Genomic DNA, 17,315 nt, shown 5'->3' with positions numbered 1-17,315 from the left:
AAAATCCTAAAAACAACAAGAAAAAACAAAAAAACACTCCAAAAACAAAAACTGTCCAAGTTACTGGGTCGAGCTACGCCCTAACACCACGCAAGCATATGAAGTCCACGGGAAGGTCTTAAAGGGGAAGGAAACAGAAATCTGTTGTCAGTTAAGATGGAAAGAAGTTACTTGATGAAAACCTTATTTAGAACTGGGGACTTTATAAAAACGTAGCCCAGTTATTACAGGGTTGTGATGTCATATGGAAGAAATATTGGCCAAGGAGATGCTTGAACTATGCCTTTAATCGTCAGATAAACCAGGCAGTTAAATAATCCCCCAAGTGTGCCGAGCAGACATTCTTCCTTGGGTTGTGGAGCCTTCAGCCAAGCACCTCTCAAATGATCTAGCAGCCCGGCATGTTCACCAGCCACAGGAGAGAACCAAGTTCAAGTACTCGTACCAAACGTTACTCTGGAAAAAGCTGCACTTTCCTGTGGCAGCCTCTGGTTGGGCAGTGGGTGGGCAGTCGCTCAGTGTCCGAGGACTCCAGACTCCTTGCCTTTGCGGCCTTCACCTTGGCCCTCACATCTGGCTTGGCTGGGAGCTGGAGTCAGGCGACGTGAGCGCCAATAGCCGCTTGCTCAGCAGTGCATTGTGGCGCTTCAGGTACAGTATGATATCGCCTTGCTTTTCCACAATTTCCTCAAGACTTGAGACAGGCCTGCAAAGGACCAGGGGGTGAGTGGGTCGAACGCGCGCCCGAGCCCTGTCCTAGGCTTCCGGACCTCGCACTGTGCTCACCCCTTTCTCTTCTGGTTACAAACAAAGGCACCATCCTGGAATGCGGAGCTGCCTCTCTATTAACTGCTTGGGGGACCACCATTGGGGTGCCAGGGAACTGGGGGTCCCTGCATGTTCCCAGGCATGTTCTCTGTCACTGGAGCCAAATGCCAAGACCCCAAATGAGATTCTTCCGTGAAGCATTTTAGTGAGTTTTAACAGTTCACTAAAGCATCTGAAGTTGGGGACGGGGGGCATGGCTCAAAGGACCAGAGCACTTGGCTGGAATGTACGGAGTCTGGGGTCTGATTCCTAGCATCACAGGGCACAGGCTAGGAGGTCCTGAGCACTGCTGTGGTGGCCTGGGTCACTGGGCACAGCCCAGGAGCTCTGAGCACTGCCATGGTGGCCAGGGTCACTGGGCATGGCCCGGGAGGTCCTGAGCACTGCCGGGGGGGCCTGGGTAATTCCCAGCACTGCAGGGCCTGGGTAACCATCACAATCTCTGGCCTAGCTTTGAGCTGCTGGTCCAGTTGGTCAAGAATTATTGGGAGGGTCTCACTTTGCCCCCAAAAGCAAAATGAATCTAACTTCTTGCTACAACATTCTCTCAGCCTACTTGGGTTCCACCACACAAAAGAAATAATTATTGAGATTTAAAACATGATTAAGCTTTTATTTCGGGGGGGGGGCACACCCAGCTGTGCTGACGACTTACTACTGGAGGGTTTGGGCACCATATATAGTGCTTACGAGGCCAGCAGTATGACCTGCACTACCACCACTCGGGCTCTTCATTTTTTTTTTTTCGCTTTTGGGTCACACCTGGCGATGTTCAGGGGTTACTCCTGGCTCTGCACTCAGGAATTACTCCTGGCGGTGCTCAGGGGAGCATATGGGATGCTGGGAATTGAATCTGGGTTGGTCGCGTGCGAGGCAAACGCCCTACCCGCTGTGCTATTGCTCCAGACTCAGGCTCTTCAAATGCAAGTGAGTGAATGGGTTATTACATACAGACACATGTCAAAGGGTGTCAAATACTCAAGGTGAGGAATGCTCCCGGCAGAATGGCCTTAACAACTCTTCGTTCTCTTTCTCTGCGGTGCTTACTGGCTGGCCCTACCCACAGCTTACCGGAATCCAGTCTCCGAGGTAGGATTGCTGGGGTAAGTCCAGAGTTTTTCCTCTTCAAGTACATCAGGCTGTGGTCTGGCTTTATTAAATTTTCGAATTTTCACTAAAAGAATAAAGAGGTTTTGGGGTTATCTGATTGCAAAAGAAAATTCTATTTTTATTCGTTCAGCTACATTGGTTGGCTACTGTTTCCTTTCTTTTTTATGTTTCTGGGGCCACACCTAGCATCGCTCAGGACTTATTCCTGGCTCACTCTCAGGGATAACTCCTGGCTGTGCTGGGGGACCAGGTGGGGTGCAGGGCATTGAACTTGCTTGGCCGCGTGCAAGGCAAGTGTGCTACCTGTTGTGCTAGCACTCTGGCAACTCTGTTTTGTTTTATTCGGAAGAACTCAACAGGGCCTCATGCCTGCAAGATTGCTTTGCTGCAGAGCTGCACCCCCACCCCATTTATGAGACAGGAGGCAGAGGGGGCTGCTGACTGGATGCACCCAGCTCAAACCCACGTGCCTAGCACCCAAGAGGCTGAAGATGCTCGAAGGAAGAAGTTCGCGCCGGCTGCAAGTTTGGGTGAAGCCACAGCCAAGTGTAAGCCAGGGCCGGTGCATGCCAATGAGTGAAAACGGGGAAGGGTTAGGAGAACTCAGGCTTTTCTGAGAAGTCCAGGGGAAGGACAGAACAAAGTGGCCTGGATAGAAGTGAGGAGAGAGACAAAAAAGCCACCAACTTTCAGGAAAAAAAAGCAGAAGTCAAGACAGAAGGAGAAGCAGCATCGGTCTTGAGGGTTCTTCTGAGCAGTGCACAGGGTCTTGGCTGAGCTCTACACACTGCAAGGTTTGACGCTGGGTAGGGATTTGTGCTCAGTGATGCCGGGTCCCTCTCGCCACTTGGAATGCGATGGGGGGTAGGAGTGGGGGATGACTGAACTCAGGGCTCTTGCTCATAAAGATACGGCAGGAGTGTGCTCCAGAGAGACACCTTATCTCTGGCCCGGTTTTGAAAACTTTTAAAGGAAGAGACAGCGTGGGCTGGGGAGATGGTACAGAGGATAAGGTGCTCACCTCGCATGCAGTTTCTCGGGAAGCAAAGGTCTGTGGGCTGACTTATCTGAAAAAGCTTCCCCCAGGGGCCGGAGCAATAGCACAGCGGGTAGGACATTCGCCTAGCACGCGGCTGACCCAGCATCCCACCTGGTCCCCCGAGCACCACCAGGAGCAATTCCTGAATGCAGAGCCAGGAGTGACCCCTGTGCATCGCCAAGTGTGACCCAAAAAGAAACAAACAAACAAAAAAAAACAAAAAATAAAAACCTTTCCCCAGTTAATACAGGTAACAGACTGCTGATTTGAGTTCAGACTGAAAACGTGGCCAGCAGTGAGGGCAGGAGGCGCTAAACGGGGTTCTCAGCGCCGTAGCCAAGGCGGCGGGCAGGGTTCCAGAGGCCGGAACGGGCAGGACCTGCCCGGTGGGATTCTCACCTGTGTAAACGAACAGACACGTGGAGGAGCAGATCAATTCCAGGGTCAGGATGGCCAGGATGAGGTCAAGGTACAACCTGCTGGCCTGGGGAAAGGAATGCTGTATGCACAGCACGAAGAGAAGGGCCGTGCTACCTGGGAGACACAAAAATGGGTGGGCAGGGGAGGGTGAAGGGGTGCGGGCACCCAGCACCTTGTGCGCTTGTAGAGAGCAGAAAATGAACACCACCCTGCCAACACACACACACACACACACACACACACACTCTCTCTCTCTCTCTCTCTCTCTCTCTCTCTCTCTCTGACCTCAGGATTAACAATGCCCTCTAATACAAAGATTTAAGAATCTGACCTTTATAGGGGCTGGTGAGATAGCATAGTAGGTAGGGCTCTGGCCTTGCATGTAGCCGACCTGGGATCACCCCAACACCCCATACGGTCCCCTGAGCACCACCAGCAGTGACCCCTGAACTCAGAGTCAGGAGTAAGTCCTGAGCATTGCCAGATGTGGCCTCCCCCCCCAAGATCTCCCCCCATAACTGAATTTTTTTAAAACTCAAAGGTTGATCGGTGGGCCACCTTCTGCTGTGCTCAGGGATCACTCCTGACAGTAGTCAAGATGTCATCTGAGGGGCTGGAGATGAAACTGGGATTGGCCACGCGCGAGGCAAGCACCCAAACCCCAGCACTGGCTCTCCCGTCCAAGAGAGACAGCTACTGAGACAGCACGGGACATGAAGGTGCTTGCCTCCCATGCCGCCAACCCTGGGTCCATCCCCTGCACCAGAGTCAAGCCCGTGTGTAAGATGCAGCTTTCTCTGCTGTAGCACGACTCTTCAGACTCCCTGAAAACGAATGCCACTGAGGCACAGGAGAAATCGCTCAGGGGGGAAATTCCCTGCGCGCGGAAGGCCCGAGTTTAACCTCCAGACTGGCAGGGCCTCTCCTCGGCACTGCTAGGTGTCGGCACACGGGGTAGCGTGGCTGAGAGTGACTCCTCAGGTCTCCTGAGCACCCTCCCGCCTCTGCCTCCTGCCCCTCAAGGAATGTCACCGAGCAGAAAAGCTCACACTAGAGCTGCAGCAATAGTACAACGGGGAGGGAAGCCGACCTGGGTTCAATTCCTGGCATCCCAGATGGTCCCTCCAGCACTGCCAGGGGTCATTCTTCACTCCTGAGTGGAGAGCCAGGAGCAACTCCTGAGCATCACTGGGTGCGAGCCAAAAAACAGCCAAAACAAAAAACAAACAAAAAAAGACACTTCTAGGGGCTGGAGGGATAGTGCAGAGGGCTGAGTGCATGCTCAGGTGTTTGATTTGTTTGTGTTTTTAATTTTGGGCCACACCCAGCTGTGCTCAGGGATCACTATGCCCAGTGGGTTTGGAGATCCAACCTGCCCCGGATTTATTTGACGGTGGAGTGGGGGGGGGCCGAAGCAGGGGGGCAATGAAGCAGGACTATAGTAGGCAGCATGTGAGGAAGATGGAGATGGAAAGGCGATGGCTAGGAGGATGGCCCAGGGGATCATCACCCCAACATCCCTGCTTCCTGACTGCCCAACACACGTAAAACTCAATGAAAAGTGCTCACTCTCCCACCCCCGAGGTAAGACTCTGTGAAAAGTGGTAGATTTCAGTCTTTAATCTTGCATGGCAGAGCCTGGCAAGCTCCCCGTGACGTATCATATTCGATATGCCAGACACAGTAACAACAAAGTCTCCAACGGAGACGTTACTGGGCCCGCTCGAGCAAATCGACGAACAACGGGAGGACAGTGGTCCCTGGAATCTTGCTTAGGAGACCGTCTCCCTTTCCCCTTCCGTCCCCTTCAATCTCTTCCCCAGTGGCCCACCAAGCACCGGCTCCAATTTCCATTCACGGCTGCCAGAACAGAGCGCCTGAGAGCGGAGAGCAGCACCTCAGGACATCCCGATCCTGGCCCCACCCCGCACTGCCCTCTGAGCACAGAGCCTGGAGTCATCACCGCCCCTCGCCCCGCCCCCAGCACGGCCAGGCGCAGAAACAAAACAACGGTGGCACCGAACTGTGGTGGCAACAACAGATCTCACTCAGAAATGAGAGACCCCTTTGATTGTAAAGCGAAACGTGGGGCCAGAAACCGAGCACAACAGGCATCAGCGGGGCTCCATCCCCAGCACCCTGGATGGTGCCCCAAGTCCCACCAGGAATGATTTCCTGAACACAGAGCCAGGAGTTAAGCTCTCAGGGCTGATAGGTGCGGTCTCCAAAGCCAAAAGAGTGTCACTCCCCCCTCCCCCAACTCTCACCCCCTTCTGGTGGCCCCAGAAAGCCACAGGCAGGCGGCTCTGAAGGGAAAGCTACACTCACCAGCGGAGTGTATCAGCAGGGCGAGCCTTTTCAGGTGCCGCGTCCCTCGGTAGATGGTGCTGTAACCGCGGCTCCTTACTCTGCTGTGCTGATACTGGATGTAGCGTTCCAGAAGGAAATGCAGAACCCACAGCAGAACTTTGCCGAGGATGATGACGGTCTGTACTTTCAGTGGGTCGGTATAGTTGCCCGGGCACTTGTCCTCAATTGGATTAGGGTATGAACACAGCACCCCCGTCAGGAAGGCCAGGACAACAAACACCACCTGGAGGAGCAGGGCTAGCATTCAGTTTGGATGCAGGGAAGCATTCCCCGCCCCCCCGCCCTCCCCTCCGTCCTCAAGCACACATGCCCAGGCCCCTGAAATCAGACGGGTCTCATCCCAGGTGACTCTGCAAAGGCATCTGCAGGTCAAGTCACGGATCACAAATCACGACCAGCCTGTTATTCGTCGATTGCCTCGAGCAGGCCTCAGTAACGTCTCCTTCATCCTAGCCCTGAGATTATATTCAAGGCTCTTTAGGAGAATGAGACCCATCATTGTTGCTGGTATTTGGCATATTGGCTACGCCACGGGGAGTTTGCCAGACTCTGCCGCGTGGGCAGGTTACATTCGGTAGCAGGTAAAGTCACGGGAAGAAAAAGCCTTCCCTGGACCATTGCAAAAAAAAAAAATCTTGCTAGCTGGCCTGAGAAACAGAGAAGGGGGTAAGACCCTGGGAGACATCCTCTCCCTCAAAGTCTACACATGACAGAGCCAAAGTAGCTCCAAGGAGCTAGGTCTCTCCGGACACCTTTGTCTGTGGATGGCTCACCATCTCCTGCCCACTTACGTGCAGGAACAGGAGGAGGTTTGCCACGCAGACTGTAGCAAGAGGCTGGAACCTGGGTCTGAAATCAGCGTGTAACGGGTGTGAGAAGGGCTGGATGTCCAGGAGGGGGTCATCGTCAACACTCTGGGTGAGGTCCAAGGAGCCCTGCGGAGAGGAGCAGAGGAAGCTGTTAAGTCCCACTTTCTGAACTATTCCTAAGACATGGCTGTAGCCTAGTGACCCGTACACAAGACAGAGGCAAGAAAACAGACGCCCGGCCTCAAGTCTCCAGATAACTACAGTATACACACTTGTGTGAAAACAGTCTTAGATTGTTTGTGTGTTGGGGCCACTCCTGGCAGTGCTTAGGACTTACTCCAGGTGGGGCTTGAAAAACCTTAGGTGGTGTCAAGAATCAAACCCAGGTCGGCTGGGTGCATGGAGGACTCCCGATCCTATTTTTTATACAGCTGTTTAAAAAGATTTTTGTTTTTTCTGTTTAGGGGCCTCCCCCATTGGTGCCCAAGGGTTATTCCTGGCTCTGAGCTCAGAAATTACTCCTGGCAGTGCTCAGGGGACCACATAGAATGCTGGGAATCAAACCGGGTCGGCCGCATGCAAGGCAAACGCCTTGTCCTCTATACGATCACTCCGGCCCCTCACCAGTCGTAATGCAGCACTTGGAGGCCAGGAAGTAGCGCAAGTGTGGGCATCTGCTTTGCATGCGGGAGCCCTGGGTCCCAGCATCCCCACCTCACCGTCCCCCTGGCCCCTTCCCATGACTCCGAAACCAACAAACCTGGAGGAGGAAATCTTAGTTACTTCAAATGAGGAAAACAGAAGATTCCAGCCCATCATTTCAAGTCCTTGAAACAACAGCTAGAGATTCCTGTGCTAATGCCTCCATCCTGGCATCTGGCCGCAGGACTTAAACTCTTCTTGGGAGAAACCCTGTGAAACTGGTGGGAGCTTGATCAAAGCCAAAGTGGCAGGCAGGTGGGGAGCCGCTGGCACCGAGTCTTGTGGGAAGAGTAAGAGGTTACACGGGAAGTGGCGTAGGGTGGCGCTGAGGAGACCCTGCAGGGGCCGTTCCTCTGTGAGCCTACCACACACGGTCCCTCAAGCAGCCTTGGTGCCCCTGGCCCCGGCGAGGATCAGCAGTGGCCCCTCCCTGTGGAGCACGTGCCGCAGGCACCCGCCGGGCTCTACTGTGTGTCTTCGTCCAGGCCTTCTTAACTTTGGGACTCTTAGAAGACAACTGCAGGGAACATTTTTGCTGGCTTGTTTGGTGCACGGAAGAGCCTGGCAAACTCCCCGTGGCGTATTCGCTATGCCAAAAACAGTAACAATAACGGGTCTCATTCCCCTGGCCCTGAAAGAGCCTCCAATATGGCATTGGAAAAGACGAGTAAGGAGAGGCTGCTAAAATCTCAGGGCTGGGACGAATGGAGACGTTACTGGCGCCCGCTCGAGCAAATCGATGAACAACGGGATGACAGCGATACAGTGCTTGCAGGGGGGCCATACATGAAAGTGCTCGGGGCTTACTCTGGTGGTGCTCGAGGCTTACTCCTGGTGGTGCTCTGGGATCATTCCTGGGTGTGCTCGGGGATGATATGGTGTGCTGGTGATCAAGCCCAGGTCAGTTGTGTGCAAGGCGAGAGCCCTGCCCGCTGCACTCTCTCTCCAGCCCCGCACAATAAGATTGTTCAATGTCCTTCCTCACCCCGTTTCTTGTATATGTCATTTCTAGATCCTGTGTGTGTGTGTGTGTGTGTGTGTGTGTGTGTGTGTGTGTGTATTGCTGTAAACAGCACAGAAGCCCTCGCACATGCAATGAACACGTGAGTCATAATCCACCTAGCTCAAAGGGCTGGTTACAGTTCATTGTTTCCTGCTTCTTTAGGCGCTGAGTAGTTTAGGATTGGATACCAGACTGCAAAACTATTACCTCTCTGGGGGCTGAGAGAGAGCTCAAGAGAGTGGGACATGTTCTTTGCACATCGGAGGTCGAGGTTCAGTCCCTGGTGGCTTTATGGTTCCCAGCATACCGCCGAGAGGAACCTTAGAGCACCCAATTGGGAGTAGCCTTTGAGCATCACAGGTGTGGTCCAAACACAAAGAATCTTTCCTTTTTGCTTGCTGTTCAGTTTTGTATACACACAGCCGAGTTTGTTCTTTATCTTTCTGGTCCTGCTTTTGAGGACCCTTAGGTGGGACATCAGTCCCGTGTCAGTGTTAAGAAGAAATGGTTTACACTGCTGAGCAAGACTGTCTGAGTCCTCTATCCTAGAGCCCGAGATGAAGAGGGTTCCAGAAGGGCTTGTTAGCTGGGCAAAGTCCTGGTTTCCTGGCCCCTCTGAGCACCGAGCAGTGTTCCTTCCCATTCATTCCGGGGCTATTTCCGGGCCTTGGCAAGAACCCCCGTCCCAAATACCAGAGAGGCCTCGGCACAGCTCTCTGCAGCTCTCTCTTCCCCAGGGTTGCAGTTACGGGCACTGTGGTGGCCTCCATCTCCCCAGCTCAAGAAGTGTCTGAACCACCTGGACCTGCTCCCCTGCCATAGCCTGCAACTTCTCTCGAGAGGTGAGCATTTGCCCATCTCTCAGGCCTCACTGCCCTTCTCGGCTCGAAAAGACACTCAGCATCTTTCGGAGACTGCATCGTTGCTTGGTTGTCCAGGAAGAAGAGTAATACATCTAGCCTGTGTGAATCTGTCACTGCAGGGAACAGAATTTCCCAGCATGCTTTTGCATTTTGTAAGTCCCAACAGTAAGGACAAGCTACGCACGGGGGAACAGGTAGGTGCACCTGGCAGGGGCTGGCATTAGTCTGGACTCTGCACCTGAGGCACGGCGGTGCTGCAGACCCACACTGCGAGGCAAGAGTCTATCTCTCATCTGTGGCACATTTCAGGCCTCTGCCCTCGGGCCATTCTGGAACCTTCTCTAGCCTCAGTGAACTTTCTGGAATGTCCCACAGGTATCTCTCTCTTATCTTTTTCAGAACATCTTTAAATTCCCAGCTAAGACTTAAGTTCCTTTCAAGACTTGCCCTTCCAGCCCGTCTACTCCCCTGGATATGTGTCCTGCTCATCTCTGTCTCTCTGCTTGCTCTGCCCATGCTGGAGAGGCCCTGTGTTCTCTCTAGAACAAGCGCTTCCTCTGTTTCTCTCCCCGCATACATTTCTAAGAAAGTTTCAGCAAAAACTTAAGTCGCTTCACCACAAAACAAATACAAACTTATCCCAAGCCGGAGGCAGGAGGGGTGAAGGTGTTTGCCTTACTTGCGGCCAGCCCTGGTTCCTTGGCCAGAGTGCTCAGCGAGCACTGAGCCAGGAGTGGCCCCCAAACCAAAGAAACAAACAACTTACCCTGCAAAGTTTTTTCTTTCTACTTATTTTGGTTTTTGGACCACGCCCAGCTATGCTCAGGGATCACTCCTGGCAGGGCTTAGGGGACTATATAGAGTGCTGGGAATCCAATCTGGGGAGGGCAAGTGCCTTACACACTGTCCCCTTTGGGTTTTGATGTTTCCTTCCCTGTAGTGCTCAGTTACTATGCCTAGTTCTGTGCTGGGGTCACCACTCTGAGCTCAGAGGTCCCCGTCCGAATAAGGGATGGATGTCAGGCAGCCTGCGGCAAAGTCTGCGCGCAGCAGCGGGGCTCTCTCCAGCCTCTACTTGGACATACTGCCCAGAATAGTCAACTGGGATATTTCTTTACTGTCAGTGTTCAGCGATACTGCTGACTCAGCTCATGGCTCATTGTTCAGGGGTTACTCCCAGCTGTGCAGGGGGCAGGAGAAAGGAGACAAGAGACGAAGGGACTCAAACCTGGGCCTCCCGCAAGCAAAACATTTGCTCTAGCCCACTGTGGTATCTATCTGTGTGTGTGTGTGCGTGTGTGTGTGCAGCAAAGATGACTCCTGAATACACACACCCAGCGCATTCACGACCTATTCTTGGCTCTGTTCTCAGGAGTGAACCTTGGTATTGCTTGGCGGATCCTCAGTGGGTGCCAGGGACCAAACCAGCACCTGCAGCATTGCAAAACAAGGGCCTGTTTCTCTGTACTCTCTTCAGCCCGACTTGGGACATTTCTCACGCTGGCTTGTATTTTTTTTTAATTTGGGGCTACACCGGCTGTGTCAGGGTATGGCTCTGCTGTCAGGCATCACTTCTGGTGAACTCGGGCAGCCACGTGGGGTACCGGGGATCCAGTGTGGGGCAGCGTAGTGTGAGGCATGCACAGTATCCACCATCCTGCCTCTCTATCACCCCACCCCCGACCTGTATTTCTTTCCTTTTTATGTGTATGTTCTCCTGATTCATTGAAGGGGCTGACACTCTAATATGGCATCTTTTCTACGTCACTTATTAGCTGTTTGGTAATAGGCTTGGTGGCAACATCAAATTCATCTCCAGCAGACTCTAAGGTGGGCTGGAGTGGTAGCACAGCGGTAGGGCATTTGCCTTGCGCGCAGCCAGCCCGGCAGAGCCGAGTTCGATTCCTCCGCCCTCTCGGAGAGCCCGGCAAGCTACCCAGAATATCTCGCCCGCACGGCAAAGCCTGACAAGCTACCCTTGACGTATTCGATATGCCAAACACAGTAACAACAAAGTCTCCAATGCAGACTTTACTGGTCCCGCTCGAGCAAATCGATGAACAACGGGAGGGCAGTGACAGTAACAGACCCTAAGGAGACACAGTAATGATACACAGCTCCCTGTGGTTGTAACTCACTTCCACAAGTGAAGTGTGCGGTGAAGATGGCTCGAATGCAAACTGTTACTTTATTCCACCAACAGCAACATTGTATTGCTACCCACTACCTGTTGAGAGTGTAGCTGTTTCTGTCCAGGCTATGTATCACTTCCTTTTTTGTGTGACAGTAACTGTTTCCTGCATTACCTCTCAATGGAAACATCCTGTAACACATTTCACACATGTCCTGGTCCTCCCATTTAAGACAGGTCTCAGAAACAGAGATTTGGCCACTCCAATACTTTCTCTATGCTGCAAGCAATGAAACCGGGGCAGAATGTCCTGGTTTGGGCCCTTTGTGAAGCCGTTCATTCATGTTACACCCTTTCAAAGAAGTCCCTTAGTTCCTTACAGTAGTCAGAGGGGCTTTCACTTCTTGCGACCGATGATCCCTAACGAAAAAAGCCTTGCCTCTTAGTTCATCTTAAGTTCTTGGCTCTAGACACAACCCATTAGTTTCTACAGAATAATAAACATACCCATGGAGTCTCCAAGTTTTGGACTTTGCTTAGATCAAAAGTGTTGAGGCTATGCAAAATTAGTCGTGCATTAGCCTTCAGTTATTTTGGTGATCAATTCTATAGATTAATCTCATCCTAAAAGCTAAAAGGTACAGAGCAAGGGCCCATGGGGCAGGCAGCACTACCAGCCAAGAAGAAGTTTACTACTGAAGTCTTCTTTCCTCTAAACTGTCAGCTTACCCTGAAAAACTCAGGGAAAATAATCACACACACACACACACACACACACACACACACACCTCTTACATTAATGAGTTTTTAAAACGTACTTTCAAGTTTTAATTCTCCACCTTCCTAAGTAAAAAAATTTATCACTAGAAATGGTTTAGTATCTTATCACTAGAAATGGTTTATTAACCAGATACCTACGGGGTTACCATTGCACAACATATCATACAGTCATCGGACCACAGCAAGAGTGCTATTAACCTCTTCACTTAAATGAGTGTTTCATTTACTTTACATTTCACGAGTGGCATCATACACCACGTAGGATAACTCAGTTACTTCTGGGCCCAAACACATGCTTTCCTCTAAAAACTGCTTTTAGGGCTAGAGCTACAAGAGAGTAGGGTGTTTGCCTTGCACAAGCCAGATGACCCGGGTTTGAGCTCTGGCATCCTATCACCCCCACCCACCCCCAAGCGCCAGGAGGGATCCCAGAGTGCAGAGCCCGGAGCTCCAGACCGCCCACCCCCCAAACGAAACAACCGAACTCCTTTGAAGCTCACGAATCTGTCTGCCCCGGCGCCACCCCGCGGTGCTGCAGACGCGGCAACGTCGGCCGCGGTTCTGCCCCCACGGATCCAGTCGGGATCTGATCTGACCTGGTGGCTCACGTGCCTGGATCCCAAGGCGCCGGCTCTCCTCCGCGAGTTCCCGGCAGAGCGGCGGGGCTGTCCGCGGGCCGCCGGCCCAGGCCCACGCCGCGCACCCCGAGGACCTGCGCAGGGGGTGCCTCGGAGGGGGGACGCGCCCCCCGGCTCTGCAGGGACGCCCCGGCCCGGCAGCCTGAGGGCCAGAGGGGCCGAGCCCGGACGCATCGCGGCCCGGGCCCCCCGCGCGCACGGCGCCCACAGCCGGTGCCCACCCCGAGCCAGCGCGCCGGGCCCCCCACGCGGGGCGTCTCCCCGGGGCGCGCACAGCTGGGGGGCGCCCCGCGTCTCCGCCCCGAGCGCGCCGCGCCGGATCCCGGGGCCAGCCGCCCTCCACTTCCGTGCACTCACGTCCTCCATCCTGCCCCCCGCCGCCATGTCCCGACGCCCGAGGCCGAAGCCCCCGGCCAGCCGGGCCTCTCCAGCTGCGGGCCCCGCCGCCGCCGCCGCCGCCCCAGGGAAGCCGCCGCCGCCGCACCCAGCGGCCCCGCCCCGCGCCCCGCGCCCCGGCCCGCCCGCCCCGCACGGCCCCTTCCGCGCCGGCCCCGCCCCAAACCACGCCCTTTCCGCGCCGGCCCCGCCCAGACCACGCCCCTACCCATGGCCCGCTTCGAACGCGGCCCTTCCGCGCCGGCCCCGCCCCAAACCACGCCCTTTCCGCGCCGGCCCCGCCCAGACCACGCCCCTGCCCCTTGGCCCCGCTTCGAACGCGGCCCTTCCGCGCTGGCCCCGCCCCAAACCAAACCACGCCCTTTCCGCGCCGGCCCCGCCCAGACCACGCCCCTATCCATGGCCCCGCTTCGAACGCGGCCCTTCCGCGCTGGCCCCGCCCCAAACCAAACCACGCCCTTTCCGCGCCGGCCCCGCCCCAAACCAAACCACGCCTTTCCCGCGCCGGCCCCGCCCAGACCACGCCCCTGCCCCTTGGCCCCGCTTCGAACGCGGCCCTTCCGCGCTGGCCCCGCCCTAAACCACGCCCCGTACGCGATGCCCCGCCCTAGGCCACGCCTCTTCTCCCTGTTGGCTTAGCCAGTAAGAGGCGTGTTCTCTCCGAGGCCCGCTTCTCTGCCTGCCGGAGCTCCTTGGGCGCTCCCGGATCTCAGCAGATCTCAGCAATCTTCATTGCAATTCTTGATTTGGGGGGAAGTTTGGGCTTAAGAGGGCGAGTATCCCAATCCAAGAATGTAACTGTTTTCTGGTGCCACTTGCTCCTCTTTAAAGCTTGAACTTTCTTCGGTCTTGCTTAGTTTTTGTTTGCAAGCACTGTTTCCAACTGGGTGGAACGAGCGATAGACCCCTAAGGACGCCCATGTTCTTAAGCTCCACATTCTCTCCAGCAGAGAGACTAATAAATTTTTTTTTAAAAATTAAAAAAAAATTTCTCCGTAAAAAAAAATTTATTTAGAGATATATGAGTAAGAGAGAAAAAGACAGAAATACACTCAAGAGAGAATGTGCTTCTTCAGCATGGCAAGAGAATATAATTCCTTAATTAAAAAACAAAACAAGAAAAGAAAGAAAGAAAGAAAGAAAGAAAGAAAGAAAGAAAGAAAGAAAGAAAAAGATCCTCATTTCCCAGACATGTTTGCCCATTTCATTAATGGGAAATGAAGCTGGAAGTTTTCGGGGTTTTTGTTTTTTCCTTTGACAGTAATTTTTTAATGCGATTTATTATAGTTGTTATTTTCTTTTGCTTTTTGATCCGGAGGTGCTCAGGGGTTACTCCTAACGGTGTTTGGGGTACTATATGGGACACCAGAGATCCAACCCGCCTCAGCCACGTGCAAGGCAAGCGTCCTACCCTCTGTCTCCAGCCCTTTGATTTTGTTTTTATGTGTGTGGGTTTCCACCCCTGGTTATGGCCCCGTACTTGGAGGGTTCTCCCAGCAGTGCTGGGTGCTAGTCGTGCTGGGGATCTAAGTGGGTATGCTGTATGCAAAGCACGTGCTTTTAGGGGTGCTGTTGCCCCACCAGGCTATGCTTGGGACTATTCCTGGCTCTGCACTCAGGGATCACTTCTGTCGGTGAACAGAGTTATGTCTTAATCCTTGTACCCCTGTAACTTATTTTTGGAAAGAAAAATTTAGTGACATTGCCTGAAAATACCTTGAGCAAGTGAAAGAAAGCAAAAGTTTGTTTACTACCGGCTCCCAGAGATAACCCTGATATTTTAGGGCATACGTACTGTCATTTTCTTAGTGCTTATTTGTATATTCTGTATGTGTGATCCAGTCTGATGCTGTTGCTGAAATACAGCCTTCCAAAATTCAGCAAGGAAAAAGATGATGTCCAGTCTTTAAAACCTCATAATCCTGGGCAGAAATACGGTACAGCAGGTAGGGCGCTGGCCTTGCATGCTGCCAGATTCCTGTTTCCTCTCTGCAGAGCACGTGGTTCCAAGAATCGCCAGGAGTGAGCCCTGAACACAGAGTCAGGAGTGAGCTCTGAGATTTTTGGGTGTGCTGCCCAACCGCCCCCAAAACCAAAACGCTCACAATCACAAGATTCTGTGAGTCAAGATTTCTCAAGAACCTTTCTAGACATGCATTTCCTCTCAACATCTTATTTTGAAATTTTCGACCTCACAGGAATATTGAAAGACGAGTGTTGAAAGACAGGCCATTTGTGGTCAGTCTTCCGCTGCAATTGCTCTGTCTGTTCACACACATTCTTAGCAGCTCTTGAATGTGCAGTACAATCTTATGAATTGTAGTCGTGGTAAGCAACTTTTGTTGTTGTTGTTGTTATTTTAATGGGCTGGAGGGATAGCACAGCAGGTAGGACTTTTGCCTTGCACGTGGCCAACCCGGGTTTGATTCCTCGTCCCTCACGGCAGAGCCTGGCAAGCTCCCCATGGCATATTCGACATGCCAAAAACAGTAACAGGTCTCACAATGGAGATGCTACCGGTGCCTGCTTGAGCAAATCGATGAACAATGGGAGGACAGTGCTACACTGCATTGTTGTAATGAGTCACCATGAGGTATAGTTACAAAGCTTTCATGATTTTCAGTCATACAATGATTGAACACCGTCCCTCCACCAGTGTACGTTTTCTACTTCCAATGTCCCCAGTATCCCTCCTGCCACCCCCATTCCACCCACCCCCTGCCTCTGTGGCAGATAGTTTCCTTTTAACTCTCTCTCTACTTTTGGGCATTATGGTTGGTGAGCACCGTTTTTAAGTCCCCCTTGCCCTCACTGTTGTTGAGATGGCGGGAGTCACAGGCAGGTACCACGTGCTCTCACAGTACTGGCGCTCCCTGTGGCTCCCACGTGGACTTCCAGTGCTCTCGAATCCCGCTGTGTGGTACTCACTGAGGTTTGTGCTCCTTTCCGTCTTGCTCACCTGCTCACTGAGGCTTGCACCTCCCAGTTCCTGGTCCTTGCATGACTTCCCCCCAATCGTGGTTCTGTCTGGGGGCCGCACTCTTTTATTCCTTTAGACCTTATGCCTGGTGATGGCCAGACTGGGAACTGCTCACAGCTCAGGGAATCCCAGACAACACAGCGGGCTGGTGCGAATAGCCGAACTACCCGCCAGCATCGCGCCCAGGGGAAAGGACTCAGGACTGAGCATTTGCAAGGGCTGTATTCTAAGCCTCTGAGCTATTCCCTGGGCTCCGGCACACAGGGCATTTTTGGGGGTGCCACATCCAGAGGTGCTCAGGGCTTACTCCTGGCTCTATGCCCAAGGATCATTCCTGGAGGGCATGGGAATCAATCATATCTGGTGCCAGGGGTCCAACCCAGGCTAGTTGGTTGTGTGAGGGCAAGCACCCTATCCTCTGAACTATTTCTCCAGCCCTGTACCCAGTTTTTTTTTCTTTGCTTTTTGGATCACACCCAGCGATGCACAGGGGTTATTCCTAGTTCTGCACTCAGGAATTATCCTGGCGGTGCTCAACGGACCATATGGGATGCTGGGAATCGAACCTGGGTCAGCTGCGTGCAAGGCAAACGCCCTACCAACTGTGCTATCACTCCAGCTCCCCAGTGTTTTTTAAACTAAATCATTTCAAAGTAAATTGAGGACATTATGAAAATTCATTTCTAGATATTTGATTTCCTAAAATAAAGGAACTTTTTCTACTTAATCAGAGCATCATATTCAAACTTAAGAAACCTAAGAGTGGGCCAGAGATAGTACAATATATAGGGTGCTTGTCCTGTCCTCAGCCCATCCAGGTTCTATCACGATACCGCATATGATCCCCTGAGCACCATCAGAAGTGACCCCTGAACACAGAGCTAGGAATAAGCCCTACACAAAGTCAAATGTGGTTCCCTCAAAACGAACAATCAACAACAGAAAGTTAATCGTGGGTGGAGAGATAGCTGAAGGACTGAGAACATGTTTTGTAGGCATGAGGCCTGAGTTTGATCCCAGCATGACATATGGTCTTTCAAGCAATGCCAGGAGAGACTTCTGAGCACAGACCTGGGAATAAATCCCGGGCACTGTAAGTGTGCCCCCCCCAAATATATACATGTTTGTGTGTGTGTATATAAATAAATATGTATATATTATACATATAAAATACTAAAGCATGCTAATAATAGCTTTTGTTATGGATAGTCAACTTAAGAATTCATGGATTTGTCTACTAAGAAAA

At 52.7% G+C, this 17,315-nt stretch overlaps 1 protein-coding gene across 1 annotated transcript; it reads right to left on the bottom strand.

Annotated features, from left to right (window-relative positions):
• Positions 1–269: 269 nt before the first annotated feature.
• TMEM192 (transmembrane protein 192) lies at positions 270–13,186 on the bottom strand. The gene is made up of 6 exons (XM_056114207.1): positions 13,051–13,186; positions 6,559–6,702; positions 5,726–5,990; positions 3,377–3,511; positions 1,900–2,002; positions 270–706 (listed from the first exon to the last, which is right to left on the bottom strand). Exons 1-6 carry the CDS (start codon positions 13,075–13,077, stop codon positions 568–570), a joined length of 813 nt encoding a protein of 270 aa, XP_055970182.1. The 5' UTR covers positions 13,078–13,186; the 3' UTR covers positions 270–567.
• Positions 13,187–17,315: the final 4,129 nt, after the last annotated feature.

This window comes from Sorex fumeus, unplaced genomic scaffold (genome assembly GCF_029834395.1).
Source record: "Sorex fumeus unplaced genomic scaffold, SorFum_2.1 ptg000024l, whole genome shotgun sequence".
Classification (NCBI taxonomy): domain Eukaryota; kingdom Metazoa; phylum Chordata; class Mammalia; order Eulipotyphla; family Soricidae; genus Sorex; species Sorex fumeus.
The sequence above is the reverse complement of the archived record's forward strand: the minus strand, read 5'-3'. Positions and strand labels throughout refer to the sequence as shown.